The sequence below is a fragment of the Haemaphysalis longicornis genome, unplaced genomic scaffold (assembly GCF_048455015.1).
Source record: "Haemaphysalis longicornis isolate Haplotype H1 unplaced genomic scaffold, Haemaphysalis longicornis Haplotype H1 scaffold_2, whole genome shotgun sequence".
Taxonomy (NCBI): domain Eukaryota; kingdom Metazoa; phylum Arthropoda; class Arachnida; order Ixodida; family Ixodidae; genus Haemaphysalis; species Haemaphysalis longicornis.
The window spans coordinates 256,194,014-256,213,493 of record NW_027526295.1 but is presented as its reverse complement, the minus strand read 5'-3'; the positions used below and the strand labels follow the sequence as shown (position 1 = coordinate 256,213,493).

The window sequence follows — 19,480 nt, the reverse complement described above, 5'->3', positions numbered from 1 at the left end:
TTTAAAGGTTATTTCTTCTAGCCACGCTAGAGGCGCTGCCTGTTGTTTCTTAGGTATGCAGCGTTAACGCACGCTTAAGTTGGTGTTCAGCGCCACAGTAAAGTTGCGGCAAATATTAAAATCTTAATTCGGGGAGGTGGAATCAAGCCATAGAGGAATCAAGCATTTGGCATGTTGTTTTCAGTTACGTAGAAGTACAAAGACAATAGCTATCGACCAAAAGTTTTGTTTATTTGTAATTACGTTGAAGTTTTTGCAAAAAGCGATAAATGTGGGGCGCATGTTTGGGACGCACACTGAATGGAGGCAAAAAAGAAAGAAACAAAGGAAGTGGTTCTAAGGGGGCGCTTCGTGCAATTTTTTGAGTCCGTGGGTCGGAAACAGTTTTCTTTTGTAGTCTCGAAGACCCGCACGTGCTGTGTTTATTTTATACGAAAGAGTTGTACTCAGAGGGCGAGCGAAGCATGGAGTCCTCCGGTAAGGCTGTCCTCAGCGTTCCGATTTCCACCGGTGTGCCGAAAGCGATCCCGTCACGGCGCGAGTTGCAAGGCGAAGCTTCACAGTTCACTGTGACCGAAAGGGAAAAAAAAAAGAAAAAAAAGTGATGGTTTTTACGTAACACAAGCTTCCGTTTTTATCGGTTCCTCACTTCGCTACTCTCTGTAGCTCCTCCTTGTGACGGCAGGGTTGTGATTATTATTGTTCGGCTTCGAAGTTCGCCGATGCCGTGTAGTGAAGCCATGCATGCAAATGCCGGCAGGCCACACATCGCTGAGCTCGCCGCCTTTAGCCCTGGGCGTCTGCGCTTCCTGAAATAGTCGAAGGCAGTAAAGCGTTTGGCTTCTACTTTGCTTGCTTTTTCCCAAGTCTCCCCGGTTGCATCACAGGCCTCCCGCGGCCGTGGTGCGGTCCGTTGTTGCGAGAACGTGGTAGTCGACTCTTCCCGGAAGCGTCACACGACGCGTCAACTGAAAGGGTCTAGCTAGCTATGTACTGGAATTTGATGTTCGCAAAGCCAACGCTGTACCGATCCGAAAGTATTTTTCGCGAAACATCTTTTGCGGACTTACGGACAACGGGTATCTGTACGGCCGTCTAGAGCTCACTAGTATCTGCCGTTTTGCTGGCGCATAAGAAATCTGCAGGAGAAATCTTTATGTTCCGGCATGTCTTTTTTTATAGAATTGTTTGTGAGTCACAAGAGCAAACTACGTGCGTTCTTTTGTGGAAACGCCAGGAAGCTATGAAGTCATTTCTCCTGCTGGTGCACATTTTTTTAAATGACACTTCCTCATCTGTCTGTTCAGTGTACTTTTTCTTGTTCTGATGAAGTTCTGTGCGATTTGTGCAGCCTTATATGTATGCTGGACAAGGTGCTGCCTGAAAATTAGTTTTTGTGTTATGCAAAAGTCGTGTTTTTAAATACCACGAAGAAAAAAAAATCATAAAGTCTGTCTCGAAAAATAAGATGGATTGTTATGTTTTCAGTGATAAAAGGGGACGCGTTGTTCGAGTTGGGGTAATTAATTATTATGATAGAGGGATAAGGATAAACACGGTGCGGAAGGCATGAGTCTTAAAAAGCTTATACGTTATTATGCTGTCATGCTCTGAGCTGCTCGGTAGAAATTGACTGCATGTGTCGTGGCAGAGAACGTGTGAGGGTCATTTGAGGGAGGGAAGAGTGACATGGTTTTATGCATGCTTTCAGCCATATTGTATCTTTAAAACGGCTCATTCTTGAACATTTTCCTTAGCAATTGAAATTCCTAGAAATCGATCAGCAGCTGGTTTATTTACTAGAAGTTTGTTATTGGTTGGGGTGAATACGAAAACAGAGTTGGAGGAGATGAAGACACCTTATTTGGGAACGTCACATTATTTTGCTTTTTCTATTGGCATTATTCTGTTCATTTTTGAATGTCCTGATTTGTGCTAATACTAAAGCCTTAGTCAGAACAAGGAGCAATGCAGCATGAGTGCCGACTGTCAGTGTAGGCATTCATTGCGAAAACTGTAACCAGCTTCTTCTCAGTAAATGCCTTCGTTGACAGCTTTAGCACTCGCGTTGCGTATTCCTTGACTTTTGTCCCTATTTTTCGCTACGTTTTACTCCAAAACTGTCGTGAACCAACCAGCACAAACCGTACCTTGCAGCGAAAGGTATCTGTTGCTACAGATCCACGAATTGCGTGAACAAATTATGGGCCAGAACAAATTTTTATTGTATGTCATGGTGCTGTTTTATTGCTGGAAAACAGCCTCCATTGCCCAACACTTGCATCTATCGTCATGTCTATGCCACTAAATATGGCTTCAGAGCTCCTAGGACCTCAATAAACACTATCAAAGATGGTAAAGACAGGCGTGCCTGGCCCACGTGCACTACTTGCACTACGTCTTCTCTTCCCTTTGGACTGCAAAACATCAGTGGCTGCGCCGCCACGCACTTCATTCCAAAAAGAACGGGTGGCTAAGTAGCCAAAGGCAACAAAGTTTTTGTTGTATGCCATTCACAATGCAGCTCAGCACACTTCTTTTCATTCAGGCTTCAGACACGGTGCCCACATAGCAGCTGTGGCTCACTGATGGCCTGTGTGTCTGTTGTAAACATCACAGCGTAAGTGTAAATATATGAGGGATATACGTCTTTTGCTTATTCCTCACAAACTAAGGACTTCAGACTAGACACATGCCGTACCGACTATCTCCTTGGAATGCCTCCAACGCGGGTTGACTAATAGCAAAAGGACCATACTCGCCTGTGCTATCGTGCATGAGCCCAGCCATGGCACTAGCCAGCTATTTTGCCTTCTCTGGCCTGTAAGCTGAGCTCAGTTCTAGACCTGTGGTGGTGACTTTTGCCCCACAAGATCCACTAGCTCCCAAGCAATAGGGCCTGTGTTTCACTGCCACCACTGCTTGATTCCGTTGCGCAACCAAGCCTTTACTCCACAGTGGCTTAAGAATTGCCCCAAGGGAATTTGTTTGTGGGTGCGCTTTCAATTGGAATGGGCAGCAGGCAACTAACATGAAGAGACGAGAAATACAGGGCTCGGAGCAGCGTGTCCTGCATTTCTTGTCTTTTTGGGTTTGTCTTAGTTCAAGCTGCTTCCCATTCAAATATCTACCAACTTGCACAAATCAGAGCCCTTTCCCGACTGGGAGTTGAACCTCACAAAGGCAAGGCATTCTCAATGTGTTGGTTTTACTGGAGCTTAGAGGGTAAGTAGTCAATCCTCTGCATATCCTCACAACAGTGCGTAGAGGCTTTAATCTTGTGATCTGTAAAACTTCTGCACTGATGCTCTCACCACTGACATTGTCATTTGGCCTGTGTATGTGTGTGTGCGGGGAGTGGGGGGAGAGGGGTTGCATCAATTTTTTTTTATGTTGCTCTCAGAAAAGAAAATGATGAATCTTGTAGAAAAACCACTCTAGTAATTTTTTGGGGGTGTGGAGCCCTGTGTTGCAGTTTTGTGACGCAGAAGCTCCAGGCATCTGAAAAGAAACAAAAAGAAAAAAACAGCATTGCTGAAAAGGAATGCTCATTACTGCTGAACTCCTTCCCTATAAGACTGGCATAGTTAGCCTTCGTGAAGTAATTGCTGCTCATAAATATTTGTTGGGAACAGCGTGCAAAACTTGCTCACAGTAGCAGCAGCAGTGAGATTTCTGAGCTCACTTCTGTTGTCGACAGCAATACATAACTGTAGAGGGACTTATATGCTGCTTTTTAAATTGCAGTTTTTAAAGGGCTATGCGGACAAAATACAAGTTTTATTCAAAATATTTTATGTTTTATAGTTCCCCCAGCGCTTGCCCGGCTGCAAACGATGCCGTATTTTATGAGAAATTAATCAATTTGGGTTAAAATTTTGATTCTCCCGCCAAATCGAGTGTTTTCGTGACGGCTGCATTGAAGTCATAACAGCACGTATTCAAATGAACTTCCACTGCGTACTTCAGCTCTTCAGCCTTGCTTACTGTCAAACCTCCCAGATGGCGCTAGCGTAATCAGCCACGGACCGTTGTCCGCCGTTGCTTTGTTTTTGTTACGGTAGAAAGTAATTGCTTCGTGCAACATGGGGAATGCTTGACAAAGAAGGTCACGTAAGGCAACGTCGCTTATGCCAACCGGCCAGTGTCGTATAAGACAACGCCAAAGCGGCGGACTGCAGTGCGACTAAAAGAAGCATAGTGCGCCCAGTACCAACAGTAGCGCGCATCAGTGCTTCTATGTTTACATGTATTTTCGTAACTTTCATTGTTTACAGCACCATTCTTACTGCTGTAAAATGCATATGCATTACATTTAGTTCGTTCGGCAAGCTTATAAGCCCTGCCTAATTTGCGTTTACACTTGCCAGCCTCAGCCAATCACACGAGCTGGCGCGTATGACATCGTAGGTTCTGTTGCGGGAAACGAGCTAGTAGGTCGCATGGCCATTTTCCTCATGATATAGCTTATTACAGGGAAGTGTCTGTTAAAAGTGGGGCCAGTATGATTCTAACGAGGCAACCTTTCGAATAAACCAAACTTGTATTTTGTGTGCATGGCCCCTTTGAGGTGGTACGTAAATTGTCAAATCTGTGTCTCAGCTTCAACTCCTTCTTGGTTGTAACAGACATCTGTCAGTGGTGCGTTATGGGCGGGACTTGATTGTAGCTTCACTGTCATGTCAAGCTTTGGGTTTTCTACACAGCCAGTTCTAAAGAATTGGAAAATTTTCCTATTTTATGGGCCTTGGAGCAAGTATTAGATGCGGCGGCATTGTTGTGGGGCTTCGATGGTTACTCAGGTGGGCTAATGTTTGGTATTTTTTCTCCTTGCAGCAGCCGCATCTGTGAACCAGAAGACTCCCATCAGTATCTTGCAGGAGCTATGCGCTCGCAACTGCCTCACGCCAGAGTACAAGCTGCTGTCGGTAGAAGGGGCCGTGCATGCACCCACCTTTATGTACAGGTGCGTATGGCACTGATTCCTGAACAAGGTGCACCTGATGGTTTGCATCGAGGTGATGTTGCATTGATAGCTAGACCTCACGTCGCTTGTGCAAACAGATGCAAACGCCACACATGGTCTGGCTTCGGTGTTGCTGACATCTCTTGAAGCATGCCAAAGTTTTTTAACGGTCATAAAAAATATAAAAAGATGGAAGTAAGTTGTACAAAGCAAGATGTGTGGATGTATAATGATGAAGCGCTGTCGCTGGAAGCCTGAATCACCACAGCGTGCCTGTATGTTAATACGTTACTCGCATCCACCATTTTCCTCGTGAACTGTAGACCACTGCAGCTGAAACAGTCAGCCTGTTGGTGGAGCAAAACATGTGGGCTCCAGTTTCAACTCTGGGATATTACTCGGAATTGTGCGTAGAAGTGCTGGTTGTGAGGTGGCACTAAATATTTGAACGCAACGCTAACATTCCCCTTTGGCTGACACCAAAAGTGCGCATTTATTTGTTGATGTGGAGGCAGTATGACACGGGTGTATGAGCAAAGGGACCCGAATTGCACATGCACTAAGCCATAGCACTCGTCCAGTAGGCTTGTGGTGCAAACTTCTACAACATGCACATCGCTAGATTGAAAAAATCGTAATCCCTCATGAAATGTACTCTCGTGAAGAATGGCAAGTTTTATTTGGCTCATTACTGCGTGTCATGTGCCTTATGCATTTCTCATGCTTTTGGTAGCCCTTGGCAGATTGCTTCCCAGTTAGACACATGCCCATGTCGTTTGTCCTCTGCTACAGGGTTCAAGTGGGCGATGTGGTCGCCAACGCCACAGGCCAAAGCAAGAAGAAGTCAAAGCATGCGGCTGCCAGGGTGATCTTGGAGAAGCTGCTCGCTGACGACGGCCCCTTTGCAAAGTACCGGGCAGCGGTCATGGAGGACCTGCCCTCAATGGATGCAACAGACGTGGTGGCCACGGCAGTGTAAGCCACCTCGTCGCACACAATGGTTTTGCTAGGACAGTGGTTCTCACAATTGCTGCCCTCAATCATATGCACGCACCCTTCCACAGTTGCCTTTTTGCTTGGTTGGTTCCAGCAGCAGTAGTGTATGGTGCGAGCTTTGCTGCAAAGTACTCCATATCCTCCTGTGTTTTCTTGCCCCCCCCCCCCTTTTTTTTTCTTTTTTTTTTTCTATTTGCATTGTCCACACTGTTACGTTGACTTTTTCTCGCGAAACTGGAGTCTTGCTAAGTGGTGAAATGAACATCAAAATAATTGCGGAAGGGTTGCCTACGGAAAATCGCTTTGATGTGTACGTTTTTCTTTGTCCTACCCACCCCCTCACCCATTTTACTATTTTGGACTCTTCACTTTGTGCCTGTTCGCTTCCCACATCTATGAGTGAAAGCCAGTGACCTGTTTTTTTTTTTAGTCTTCATTTTCGTGTTTTGGTTGCTCTGGGGAGCGTTTTAAACTACATTGACGGGGCAGGTGCAGAGGCCAGGAACTCGGTGCTGTGGGTGACATGTCAGACTTTCATTAGTTCACTAAATATTATTCGGGGTGCTGCATGTTTGCATACGTGATCTCAAATGGATGTGTTGTCACGCCCAATGGTTTCGGATTGTCTAGAAAGACCCAGAACTTTAGTAAAATTTGTTTTAGCTCATTGAAAGTTGGGTGGAGGAATTGTTTGTGGACGTGCTGTTGTCGCAAGATGTGGGAACCCCTGCTACACTTGCCCTGCATTTATTACTTTCTTTTTTAAAAGAAAGACAACCCTGAGTCATGCGGAGCTCGTATTTTTAAGTAATGAGAGCCAATCAACTGCAAATTTCATTCAGCATGATTGCCTTGAATTTCACAAGGCACCTTTTGCGTCTGTAGGAATACGATTTAAAGAATTTCATTTGCCACTAACATTAACGTGACAACAAGGCAGCTTTTATTTTTGTAAAATCCTATTTACTCAATTTGCTCGATTCCAATGCAGCCTCAGCCTTAGGCGCACTGAATTTTCACACATGAAAAAATAAAAGGAGGCAAAATTTTCAGCACAGGTTAGCCTGTTTATAAATGTCTAATTTTGCTTCTTGTAGCATGCTGTATGTGCTTGTGAATAGGCTGTGCCTCTAGGCAAGTCGAGAAAGTAAAGTAAAGGGGAGAAAATGGCAATGTCAACCAGGGGTAGTCGCAGAATGGCAATCCATTTACTCGCACAATGGGGCATTTAGTTGCTCTTCCGAAGCAGGAGCACTTGCTGTTTGCAAAAGCTTTATGTCCCCTGGTATGCATAAAAATCGCTCACTTAGTCTTGCAACGCCTCACAGTCATACCTACAAAATTTGGCGCAGCCATGCCTTCCTGTAATCTATTTGCAGGCAACATGTTCTGCCTGGAAGCAGCTAATGCTGTGCTCCAGCTGAGCTGTGCTTCAGCAGCTGTGCTCCAGCTGTTTGGTTCTGCATGAAAAACATCCCTCCTGCCGTCTTCATTTTTTGTGTTTTGGTGTTTGCGTTCTGCAGGCTGTGTAATCTTTGATTCTTTGCTTTCACAAATGTGCTACCACGTCCGCCCTACAGGGTGGACAACGATTGGCTGTCACTAACATGGTTACCAATTTATAGCTGACTTTCATCCCTTTTCTGGACGTAATCTCCCTGGAAGAGAAAGGTGTGTTGGGATTGGGGCAAGTTTGGCAACTTTTTGTAGTGCACTCGCTTCGCGTGATGGTGCACAAAGGGACGAACTTGCGTGCCCTCCGCCGTGCCCACAGGGGCGAGATGGCGCCCAGCAACAACGGCCTTCCCGGCTCCAGCCCGCTGGTCGGGGGGGCCCCCCTGGCGGGCGGCGGCAGCACGGGCACGGGGTCGTCGGCGGGCACCGAGGAGGACGGCATAGCGGGCAACCCTGTCGGGGAGCTGCAGGAGCTGTGCATGAAGCTCCGCTGGCGGCCCCCCTTCTACGAGACCGTCATCGAGGACGGCCTGCCCCACGAGCGCACCTTCGGCATCTCCTGCCTCGTCAACAACCTCAACGAGATGGGTGGGTCAGCCTTTCCCCCCTCCCTTGATCCCTCCATCCATGCACGCACTGCAAACAGGCACAGGTGACTGTGTGTGCACGCTGGCTGAAGGCTATATGGCTGCGCTTTCTTTTTTGCGCGATGGCCCCTTTGGTCCCTTGCACTGGCCTCCTTTCCACTATAGCTATAGGCAACCTACCATCCTGGGAAAGTTATCCACTGGGTGTTAGAGACTGTTGAAGAGGGCAGTGATTTTTTTTTTTTTTTTTTTTTTGTCTTCATTTTTGGTTGGCTTCCAACGCCCTTCCCCCACTACTTGTTTTTCCTCCTTTCGTTTGCCACAGAGCTTTCTGTACTGGGGAGACCTCTCCCGCATGAGTAACTATGTAATAGAATCAATAGGAAGTTTTAGTATGGCACGAGCTTGCGTTTAGCGCGCGCAAAGTATCGTGCTTGCACACCACAAATGTTTTTAAAGACGATAGTCTTTCTTGGGCTACTTAAAGGCAGAAATTTTGGTCTGTCTATCTGTGACTCGATTCAGACACCCAGCCAAAGTGAAATGAATGCTGCGCAATAGTCTCATATACTCACAGCCACATGTAAACATCTAAGTCCAATGTCAGTGTTCATTCTTGTCAACATTGTTGAACAAGAACAAGACATTACGCAAATATAAGGCAGCAAATCAATACATAAGTGATATTGACAGTGTTCCTTTATTAAAAATTCATGGATGTTTGGTTTTTGCGATAGCAAATGAAATACTACATCAACGGCAAAAAACCATCGCCTGCTGTTGCCAGTGCTACCTCCTGGCGGCATTTAAAAAGTCAAACAGCAATAGCAACGAAAGGTTCCAATAGGTGGGATCCATGTTCCGCTTGGAACACTCGTGCAGTAGGGCGACGTGGTTCTTGTATATAAACGTCGTAGTAGGGTGCCTCAATTCACGCGCGTCTCTGCAGTATGACAGCGCTGGCATTGAGGCACCCGACTTGGAGCAGTGGAACGCAGTAAATTTAAATTGACTTCAGCGAACCTCTAACGTGTTATCTTGGGAGGAACGAGACGGGAGAGGAACAGCATGAGGGCGAGCGAGAAAGAGGAGGGAGGCCTCTACTTGGCAGGGGCGCCAGTCGACTATCATCTTGTGTCGACATTTGCAAAGAAAGAAGCATATACGCGGCCATTTTTTGCCAGCCCCACTTTTAGTTTAGCACCAGCAATGGTCTGCTAATGGCGTGATGCTGCTCAGGATAGAGTTCTTCTACACAGCTCCCGCTGGAAGCTGAGTTGCACGACCATCTGCCGTTTTGTTATCTGACTTGGTGCGGAAGAGCCACCCGTAGGGCATGCAAGAGATATGCTGCCACAGTTAAGCCGCCCAAGCGGGGTGCAGCACTGCAAGCACCGACACTCGTTCTTTCGTGCTGAATCTTCATACGACTCGGTTCGTATTTTATAGTCAATTTACAGCATCAAACTTGGCAACATTATTTGCCTTGTTCACAACCAGACACCTTGTTTCATTGAAAATCCGCTCCACTGCATAAATGGCATGAATGCTGTGTAACCTTTGTTTTGAGGGGTGCAGGGGAGAAATACCAAGTATATTATTTCTATTCTAAACGTCCGAGCAAGTGTTGGTCTGGTTTTGTTAAGAAATGTCTGGTATAAAATGCTACCAATGTGCCAAGTTTGAGAGCAAACCAATGAACCCGCTTTTTCTGCAAGAATCGTGATCTGTATTAGCTTTCTTAATTAAGCTATACTAGGTCCGGCAGTCCAACTACATTTCCCAAAAAAGGGAAAATAGCTCAAGGCTCTTTCTTTATAAATGCTGGCCATCATATTGTCTTCCACTCAGGAGCAGAATGTTGCTTTTTGTTTTATGATATGGAGACTGTTGGGAATTAATCAAGATTCTAGTTCAACAGATTATTTTCATTCTGCTTACTAGTTTGAATTGCGGTGATTACTTTATATCAGCCTGCAGACCTTCTCAGCATTGTTAAAGCTAGTCTAATAAAAGGCATTGTAAACAAATTTATCCTTTTTCCCCCGCCTTTTAAAACTCGAGTAGTCTTGTTTGTGCTGTGGTATAGTCGCTCCTTGCACATGGCGACTGGATAATGAGGACGGTGCCTGGTGCAATCTGTTAGTACAGTTAAACCTCGATATAACGAAGTCATACTTGGGGCCACAAATTTCGTTAAATCGAGAATTTCGTAAAATCGTGGTTTCGATTCTACAGTTCATTTAACCAGTTACTGAGGTTTCAACACTTTGGCCCTTGTCAGGCAACAACTGCTATGTAGTTACCTCTCCACTTAAAGGGGCCCTGAAAGGCGTTTTGAGCACACTAAATGAAGTAGCGCAATCGTTAGATTGGGTCGTCAAGGTCATCTGGGCCACGTATTACTCTTTTACGCGCAGCGGAAAGCTCACACTTTTGTTGCAAAGTTTGTCGCTTTTTTCTCACCCTTTCCTTCGTGTTTTTGGACGTCGCCATCTTCACATGTCTACATCATCGATTCCCAGATGTTCGTCATGAGCTAGACATCCTGCTATTGGGTGGCTTTTTCACGCACTTCCGGCAAAGAGATGAGTCGTCTGCTCAGCGTCGGCTCGCCGGCTGATCTGTCAGCGGAGTGTCGGAGTGCTTGGACATTTTACGACAAATGAAACAAGTGTAAACAAATGCTTAACCGTTCGTATTGAATGCAACACGGCCATAACACGACATGGATATTCTCTTACCCGAGTACGTTCCGTAAAGAAAGCGTTGAAGCCCCGTGGCACTTCTTTCGTGCAGTCGCAGAGAACTCCCTGAGCCGAATTCCCGGGTTTGACGGATACATTTTATTCCACTTCAAAACAATTCAGAGATGCGTTTCGAACGAACACAACGTCACAACATGCGTTGCAAGTCTGAACCGCGATTTACAGACGATAGGTTGCCTCCTCTTGCCCGTCGTAAATTCGGCACTCACCTCGCACGCGGTTTGCGGGGACGAACAGCAAGTCACTTAACTCTGGCGCGCAAGCCGAGATGGCTTTTAGCCACGCACACTGCACATACCCCTTGCGAGGTTGAGTCGTACGTCGCTCGAGAAAGATAATCCAGACCATGGGAAGCACTATCCACCCGCAGAAGCACAACGTCACATTTCATCGCGAAACAAAGGCGTCCACAACACACACACCATCGCCTCCTGTAATGCCAAACGCATCTCACACTTCCCAATGGGAGTGAGTGGTACGCCTGCAGTGCCCACATATCGCGAGGTGGGGCCTTGAGCTGAACCGGGATCACGCAACCGTAACTGACTTCTGGGGCGGTTTGTGCCTTGTTGCCAAGGCAACCAATGTTTGAGATTGTCAAAGAAATGGCGCTCGCTCCAGCGCTAGAAAGCTCAGAGCCGCGACGGAGCATGTTTTGCCAATGTTGCCGCTCTCCACCACGCGTCGCCCCAAGCTTAACTGGTCACATGATTGAAGTGTTTTGTGCGCGGGTTCTGTATAGCTTTAAAATGTCTTTTTCACATACCGCCGGCAGGAATTACCACCACCGCAAAATAAGACTCGGCACCAGCGGGGCCACATCTGATACGGCGCTTTGTGGATAAACAGTGCACGGTGCATGAAAGGGACCAAGCGCACTCTTTCCTCCATGGAGCGCACGATCCTTCCCGAGCGGCTGCGAGTTCGCCGCTGATTAAAAGTCACGTGCTGCCTTGCAGCAACGCACACCGCGAAAGGGCAAGGCCAGGCCGCCGCACAAATGCGGCCAGATTTTTCGTTCGCTTTTCCAGCCTTGAGCGGAGTGCGGGATTCATGGTGTCAACAAAGCTTGCCCGTAGCAGACGGCAGTATGAGGAGCGCCATAGCGAAAGTACGTCACCGTTGAAGCGCGCAGCATCATGGGAGGGAAGGCTCTCGCGCCGTCAACAGCGAAAGGAGGAGGAAACGCGGCGCGACGATAATGCACGGTTTTTGATTTACGATTTCTCAGCTAATGCTCATCGCTTTAACAAAATTCTTGCGGGAGGAGATTGCTAATACATTGTCTTATTTGGTTACATGTACGTCCATGCATCGGCAGAAGGTATTTCAGGACCCCTTTAAAGCGAAATTTGTACTAAAACTGGCCGCGAAAATTGTGTGAATTAAGAGTTTCAACACTTAGGCAATGGAATTCGGATAGCCGACGGTAGTTCATGTGTCATCGTAAAACCCTTGCTTTTTCCACAACGCCTAATTAAATATGATAGCAGACTAGGTTTCCATTTTTTTTTTTTTTTTCATTTCGGTCGCTACTAAATGCCGCTGTTAGTCAATTGAACCCGCGTCCGTGCCCCGAGAACTTCACCCCGGCGAGGTGCTCGTTCGAAGTTACGCCTCTTTTCGTCCATTCAGTGGTAGGCTTAGGTGCGGCGTTGAGGGGGTGCGGCGGGTCAACAGCGGAAGGCTGCTATGAAACTTTCGAAAGACGTTTTTCATGTACAAAGGCTCTGCAGTATGGGTGCATGTTGCAACCACGACACTCGAGATAAAGCCATGATTGTGAGTTGAGCGGAGTACACACGGACCGCTTCACTGTGTGGAGCAGCGCTTAAATGCTTCGGAAAGCGGAAGGCTTATATTAAATATCTTCCGGCCAAATTCGATTAAGCAATTACTTTTATGCCCACTGAGCTCTTTCGAAACCAATTTCTCCGCACCGCAGCTGTCTAATGAGCGCTGGTGAAACGAAGATGACCATGCTCAAAGAGAGCACTTAAACATTCGTGTGCGCCTGCGTGCCTCCGCAGAACGTCGATGGCATCCATCACACTTCGGTGGCCGTCAGTTTCACCGAACTTCCTCAGGCTCTTGTTCGGAACACTTTTCTTTCCCTTGGAGTGCTCATGCTGCTTACAAGACTCACCTAACGATGCACGAACAAAATATTAATGTGGTTATCAGCGAGCACAACCTAGAGCAGCAGCACTGTGAGCATGACGCGTAGGAAAAAAGCTTGAAGTAAGCTTTGGCAGCCTAAGCATAGAGGGCACTGGCGTAGGCAACGATGGAGACGTCAAAATGGTGGCCGCACTATTAAACCGTCCATGACCGCTAGCGGTTTGTGCAGCTTCTTTCTTTGCTTTTAATTGTTAACCGTAGATTTAACCGCTTTTCTTTCATTTTAGCCTTTCAAGAGTCGATGCGAATACTGAATTTTTTCACTGTAGGGTCTGAGAGGCAACATAAAATGTGCCTCGACCTGAATTTCGTTTCACCTTTCTTGCCGTGACTTCGTTAAATCGGAAGCGCCGCACAAAATTACTTCGTAAAATCGAGACAAAAATACGTGCATTCAGCAAAATTTTGATAGAAAACTTGAAAAAATTCGTTATGTTGCGAATTTCGTTAAATCGAGGTTCGTTATATCGAGGTTCAACTGTATTTTATGCAGGGCTGGTAGGGCTTGAGAGTGAGAGATGAGAGAGAGAGAGAGAGTGAGAGATGAGGGAGGGAGGGAGGGACTTTATTGTTATCACTGTGAAAGACGAGTGCACTGTCTTGACACCACTTTCAATGATCCAGCACAGTGCCAGTGTTACAGCTTGTTGTGCCGCTTGCTCCTGTAGAATGTTGACCTGAATTCGCCTGCATTCTACCATCAGCTGTCTCTCTCTTTTTCTTATTCTGCCATGTTTATAGGCAAAGGCAAGTCCAAGCGCCTGGCGAAGCGTCAGGCTGCAAAGAAAATGATTGAACTTATCAAGACGGTTCAAAATGGCCTGCTCAACGGAGAAGACGTGAGTTCTCAGTCTGTTCGTGTCTTGCCAAAGTGGTTTTCTTTCAGGGTGTTGTGTTTGCGCACAAATAATCACCCACGAGCATAATGTTAGAGCTAATATAGCCACCGAAATGGCAACAACCAGAGGGCTTCCATTGGGGAATTTCATAGCAATTGTGCAGCAGAAAGGACGTATCATAGGCGGTACATGTAGGGCTACCAGATTACTCTTAAAAAAACTGCTTCTGAATTTCTGACAGCTACAAAGATTGTAATTTGCAACTCGACACAAAGCAAAAAGCATTAATGAAGTCATGACCGCTGCTTGACTGTTTTTTTGCATGATGTCTCGCAGAGAGTTTTACTGTCAGTAAAGTAGGTATCTTGTCTCTCTTAACTAGGCTTCGGTGCCACGGGTGTAATTTGCCATGATTTCATGACACTCTCGGAAATGAATTAGATTTAGGGGAAATCTGGAGTAAGTTTCTGCGAAGGAAAATTTGACATCCACCTTAATGCAGCCATATGGCTGCATTGAGGTGGATGTCAAATTTTCCTTCACACTCTCGGAAAGCTTGTCAGGGCTAATAGCTTTTAGCATATACCGAAGGTAGCTGCGGTTGAAAGTGTCGATGTCAAGGGCTTGCCAAAACTGTCAGGGTGGCTAGCAGTGGGTGCAGTCTCTTTATGTGCAGGTGCGATGTTGGGCAGCAGCAGCAGCAGTGATGGGCGTCCTCTTTTCTTTGCAGGAGAAGTTTGGGGAGCCCGGAGTGGGCGTGCCCGGGGGCGGGGGCGGCGGAGGCCCCTGCAGCACGGTGCTGCGGGAGGCCAAGAGCTATATGGGGCTCAAGGAGCAGAACATCAGCGCCCTGACGCCCCGGCACAGCCAGCAGGTGGGGCAGCTGCTGCGCCAGCTGCAGGCCTCGGACGGCGTGCGGCTGGCCGGCCTGCAGGGCACCTCCCTCAGCACGGCGGGCCTCGACTATGTCGGCCTGCTGCGCGAGATCGCCGACGAGCAGAGCTTCGAGGTCACCTACGTGCCCATCGAGGAGCTCAGCCCCGACGGTATTTAGCTCTCTCTCTCGCTCTCTCCCCTCAAATGCATGCTCTGGTTGTGAGGCGCGTTGGGCGGAGTGGATCGGACAGTCGGTCAGGGTAAGACGTCGCTGGGCAAACCGCTGTCAACGTATTTGTCAGTTGAAAGTTCTCTTAGAAAAGAGGCCCAGCTAATAACTGAATCACATGGTAGTTATCTTACTGGTGCTTCTTATTTAATTTCACATGAGTGAATATGGTTGTAAGGAAATTTGCCAATAACAGCCATTGGAAATGCATAATACGGGTTTGTACTACTAGTTGAGAAGCTAAGAAGAAGGCTGTAGCAGCAACATAGATGAGGGAACAAACTCGGGTGGTATACGTATGTCAGAAACACCTTGGGTTAGGGCTTCTAGTTTTGAAGGGAAAGGACAATTTAAGTATTTTCAGTGGTTCTAGAGGGTTGGTACATCACTGATTACATTGTGCTCTCACAGTATCTCACTCACCACAGATTTTGCATTCACGACAGTTAAGCTGGAATTGTTTGATGTCTGGCCAGCACTGTTGTACAGATATTGGGCCTGACACAGTGTGGTTTCGTTGGTGGCCTCTGTATCAGAGGCCTGGTGCATGCTTTCTGCTGCGAAAAATAGGTGGGGAGGCCCTCCGAAAAAAATTGCTGCGGCTCAGCTCAGCTAACTTTGGATATGCGAAGCAAAAGCTTGGCTTAGTCTGTTTGAGTCTTGGTTTCGCTTGGCTAATGTTTGATGTAAAATTGAATGTAAACACCTTCGACAGAGCTCTGTCTGGTTGGGTTAAACTTGAAGAGGCAAATACACCAACCAAGGGTGTTTATTCGAAGCGGTCCCAATGTTTCGGAGCCAACTCGGCTCCTTCATCAGGGGTGACTGTGTACGACAAGAAGCAGCGGTTATATAGGTGTCTTCATTTTCGTTTTTCTTACTGGAATGTTGCCCTTGCGCGTCGAAGGCCGTGGGCGTAGACGGTGGGAAGAGCTCCGAGGGATCTATTCAGGCCTTGCCGGTTCCCTTGTATGTGCCAGGACTCAAGGAGTAATCTTTGTGAGTAGTGGGTTTCGGTGCCAATCACCTGCGCGCTGTCAAAGTTAATCCTGTGGTCAGCTTTTTCGCAGTGCTCGGCCAATGCATTGCGCTGAGTGTCGGACTTGCGAACGTCGTTTTTGTGTGGAGGCTTTCCAGGAAGTTCATGGTGTCCCCAACGTAACTAGCGGGGCATTGTGCGCAAGCAATTTTGTAGACAACCCCTTGGGCTTTTTCTTTTGGCGGCCGCTCTTTAGGTCAAGGTATGAGCCTTCCAAGAGTTGACACTGGCTTGTGGGAGATGACAATGCCTTCCTTGCAAAGAATGCGGGATTGCAGGCCACAGCTCAACACCGTTTGAAAACGGGGTCTTGTGTGCTGCACCGAAAGCGGGCCTGGAAAGTCACGTGATGCTCTTCAGTGTGAGTGTGCAACATGTGTTGGGAGCGCACTGACGCTGTCCGTGTTGTCACGCCCTCATGTGTGATGGTGGTGTTGCAGGCAAGCACCAGTGCCTGGTGCAGCTGACGTCGCTGCCGCTGGCGGTGTGCTTCGGCACGGCGGACACGGCGGAGCAGGCGCAGGTGGCGGCGGCCCGGAGCGCCCTGCAGTACCTCAAGATCATGACCAAGAAGTGAGGCAGGCGGGGTACCTGGCTCAGCAGCATGCTGGTCAACCTGGATGAACAGAGGAGTTCTGCCCCCGCTGGCAGGAAACCCTAGCATTTTGATGTTCAAGGTACCTTGTTCTTCGACCCGCGTCTCTAGTCAACAGCCTGCACATCGGCCCCTGGCTGTTCCCTCGCCTCCGTTCACCCGCGTCCTTAATCCGACCTGGGGCGTTCGTGCCCTCCTCGCCCAGCGAGGGGAGGGGCGTCGTCGGATCCGAGACTGCTCGCACCATCTTGTGCCTACCTCATTTCGAAGGCTTTTTTCTCTCTCTCCCTCCACCATTGACTACTTGCACTTGTGGCAGGAAGAGGAGGAGGAATAAACATTCATTGAGCTCACTCATTCATTCATTTAACTTAGGCAGAAGCAGTCTAGGGTAGAGAGGCCAATGCTTCATCTCCTTGAAAAGGTGGATGCCCAAAAAGTATGCGCGCTTGTGGCAATCCGCTTTATTTCTGCTGGTTGATGAAGTGTGAAGACAGCATCACAGCAAGAGGGATCACTGTCAGCCTTCACCTGCTGCAGTGTTGCAGAAGCCGCTGTCTACACTGTCGGGTGGCTTTTACATGTGCTTTAACAGAAAGAAGGGCATTAAGTCAGAGGAACGGCAGTCGTTGTCTTAGCTCCTTCTACTGAAAGGAAATCTGCCGTGGCAACCTCTGTTTGTTATGTCTGGACAGCTCAGGGAGCTTTCAGTGTAGTAATATAAGGTTACCACACGACTGAGAAACATTTGGCCTTAGGCGTGCTGGTGCCCTTGGTTTGCCTGTATTCCTTGGGCGCATTTGATGCTATGCCCTTTTCAGCGCTTAACTCTTTCGTTACCACGCCTATTCAAATTGATCACCAGTGATCGATGCTTTATATTGCCAATTTCGACATATTATAGTCATTTCTACATCCACGCCACGCCTTACTTCTGCAATAACAGCTTCAGCTGAAAGTCGATAGTTAGCACCAGGTCATTGGATATCAGTTCAGACCAGGAGAGCACTTCCAATTGGTGTTGAACACCGCCAGCTGTTCACTGGCCAGTTTCGTTTCCGTATGAGGGTATTTCCGAGGTCTAGTGTCGCTTCTTAGTAGAACTGTCTATTCTGACAAACTCTTCAGCAGGCTTGATATTGTTTTTATTTTCAAAAATGTTAGGTGGTGCTGCAATGTAGGAGGCTTGTAGTGCTGAACTCTCTTCATATCGTGGCAGCTGCTTGGTGAAAGCTTGCTGGGCATGAAATAGAGGTTGGACTTCACCACCACAAGGCATGGGCACCGTGCTTGCTAGCATTTTCTTTGATGTCTGGCAAATTGTTCCGAGCAAATCAATTTTTTTTTTTCCAGGACAGGTTTTTGAAATGTTTGGCTACAAAATGTATATTCTAATTTTTTTTTTACTACAGTTGGTTTGTTAAACACAACTGCCCCCCTTTCTTTTTCTTTTCGACACCTGGACAAAAATTTTTGATTAGATCTTTTTTTTTTGCAGTCATTGATAGTTTTAATAATTTTTTGATAAAGAATTATTATAACTGGTGTAGTTGGAAAGGGCATTGAATCGTCTGCATTTTATGTCACTGCATTGTGTGCCTAACCAATATGTTTAGCACAGCAAAAATGTTTTCTTAGACACCTAAAATTCGGTCAATTTCCCACAGTAACGAAAGATTTAGACACATCCTGCATGTCTCAGCAGTTGATGGCAAAAGGAAGAAGCTTTGTTGCCATAAATGAAGCTGAGAGTGGGCGACAGTGCTCCTACAGATGTCTCGTTTGCCAATAGGCGTGGGGCGTGATAGTATTGACTGGTTTCAAAGTATACGCCCGAGGCACAGATGTGGCAGCATCGCTGTACAAGTTCTCCTGGTCGTGTTTTGGTCTTCCAAAGGCGAACGGAGAAGAATCTGCTAGCCGACTACCGACAAAAACGTTTCGGTTTCGAGAAATTGGCGACACTCACCTATGCACGAGCTACCGCGAGTGGATCGACCCAGTTTTTTCTTGGTGAACGGACGCTACGAAGGGAGGGATGAAGAGCGTGGCCTGTTTTTTCCACACTAAGCAAATACGCCAAAAAGTTGTGAACGAAGGCGGGGGAACAGCCAGCAACTCTAGCTGCAGAAAGCATTTTTCTCACATTCCGATGAGCAACTGACGAGAATCGGGCATCCAACGATGATCTGAAAGTCTGGAGATTGGGAGGGAGGACAGCCACAACACCATCTTAGATTTTTAAGCATCGTTTCATTTTTCCTCTTCACTATTACTTTCTTCCTCGTCATTCTTTGCACTTTGGCACAGGTCTGCTTGCAGGCGTAGCCACGTACACCGCTGCGACGCAAGTGCCTGTTTTCCTATTTTGGAAGCTTTTTTGCAGCACTGGTGTAGCACCAGAGTTTTTTACGAAGCACCAGTCATATGTTAGCCGCAGTTTATTGTGACGAGACTGATTGCGTGTCCCAAAAACATGGCTGTTATTTCAACGTAACTCTTTTTCTTGCAACAGCTTTGCATTTGATCTTATCGCTGAGTCTAGCTTGAATCGTTTTGTTGCACTTGGAGTACGTGGTAATGGATTGCGTTTGCAAATTGTTTATGGTCACTGGTGTGTGAAGACAAATAGGATGGGGGCAGAGGCTGACGAGAAGGAAATTAATATTAACCAGTCGTGTAGGTGGAAGTTTTCTGATTAACTATTTCAAGCATGTAGGCTAGCTTTTTTCCCAATTTCCAACCTTTCATCAGAGAGTGACAAAATAAACGGTACTCTACAACAGTTCTGTGTCTCTGTCTGTTTGGCTGCCTTTGGTGCAGGCTATTCTGCACTAGGGGTGTGCTGTGAAGCTCCACTTTAATGAAATTTGGGCTAGTTCAGAAGAAGGTAAGGCGAGAGAAACTTCACTAGGGTGAAAACCTCGTACTGAAAGAAAATAAAAAAGC

At 47.1% G+C, this 19,480-nt stretch overlaps 1 protein-coding gene across 2 annotated transcripts; it reads left to right on the top strand.

The window, feature by feature from the left end:
- Nucleotides 1-318: 318 nt before the first annotated feature.
- Nucleotides 319-19,316, top strand: LOC144170446 (protein Loquacious-like). 2 transcript variants are annotated; one of them, XM_077700257.1, is made up of 7 exons: nt 319-477; nt 4,837-4,966; nt 5,759-5,941; nt 7,737-8,005; nt 13,695-13,792; nt 14,523-14,838; nt 16,377-19,316. In XM_077700257.1, exons 1-7 carry the CDS (start codon nt 465-467, stop codon nt 16,511-16,513), a joined length of 1,146 nt encoding a protein of 381 aa, XP_077556383.1. In that variant the 5' UTR covers nt 319-464; the 3' UTR covers nt 16,514-19,316. The 2 variants fall into 2 exon arrangements, with proteins under 2 accessions (XP_077556383.1, XP_077556384.1); XM_077700258.1 differs by having other exon boundaries at nt 349-477; nt 4,840-4,966.
- Nucleotides 19,317-19,480: the final 164 nt, after the last annotated feature.

Excerpts from the sequence above, each read along its gene's own strand:
- LOC144170446 (XM_077700257.1), top strand. Across the intron at positions 8,006-13,694 it reads CAACAACCTCAACGAGATGG|GCAAAGGCAAGTCCAAGCGC; the intron begins GTGGGTCAGCCT and ends CCATGTTTATAG. Across the intron at positions 13,793-14,522 it reads GCCTGCTCAACGGAGAAGAC|GAGAAGTTTGGGGAGCCCGG; the intron begins GTGAGTTCTCAG and ends TTTTCTTTGCAG.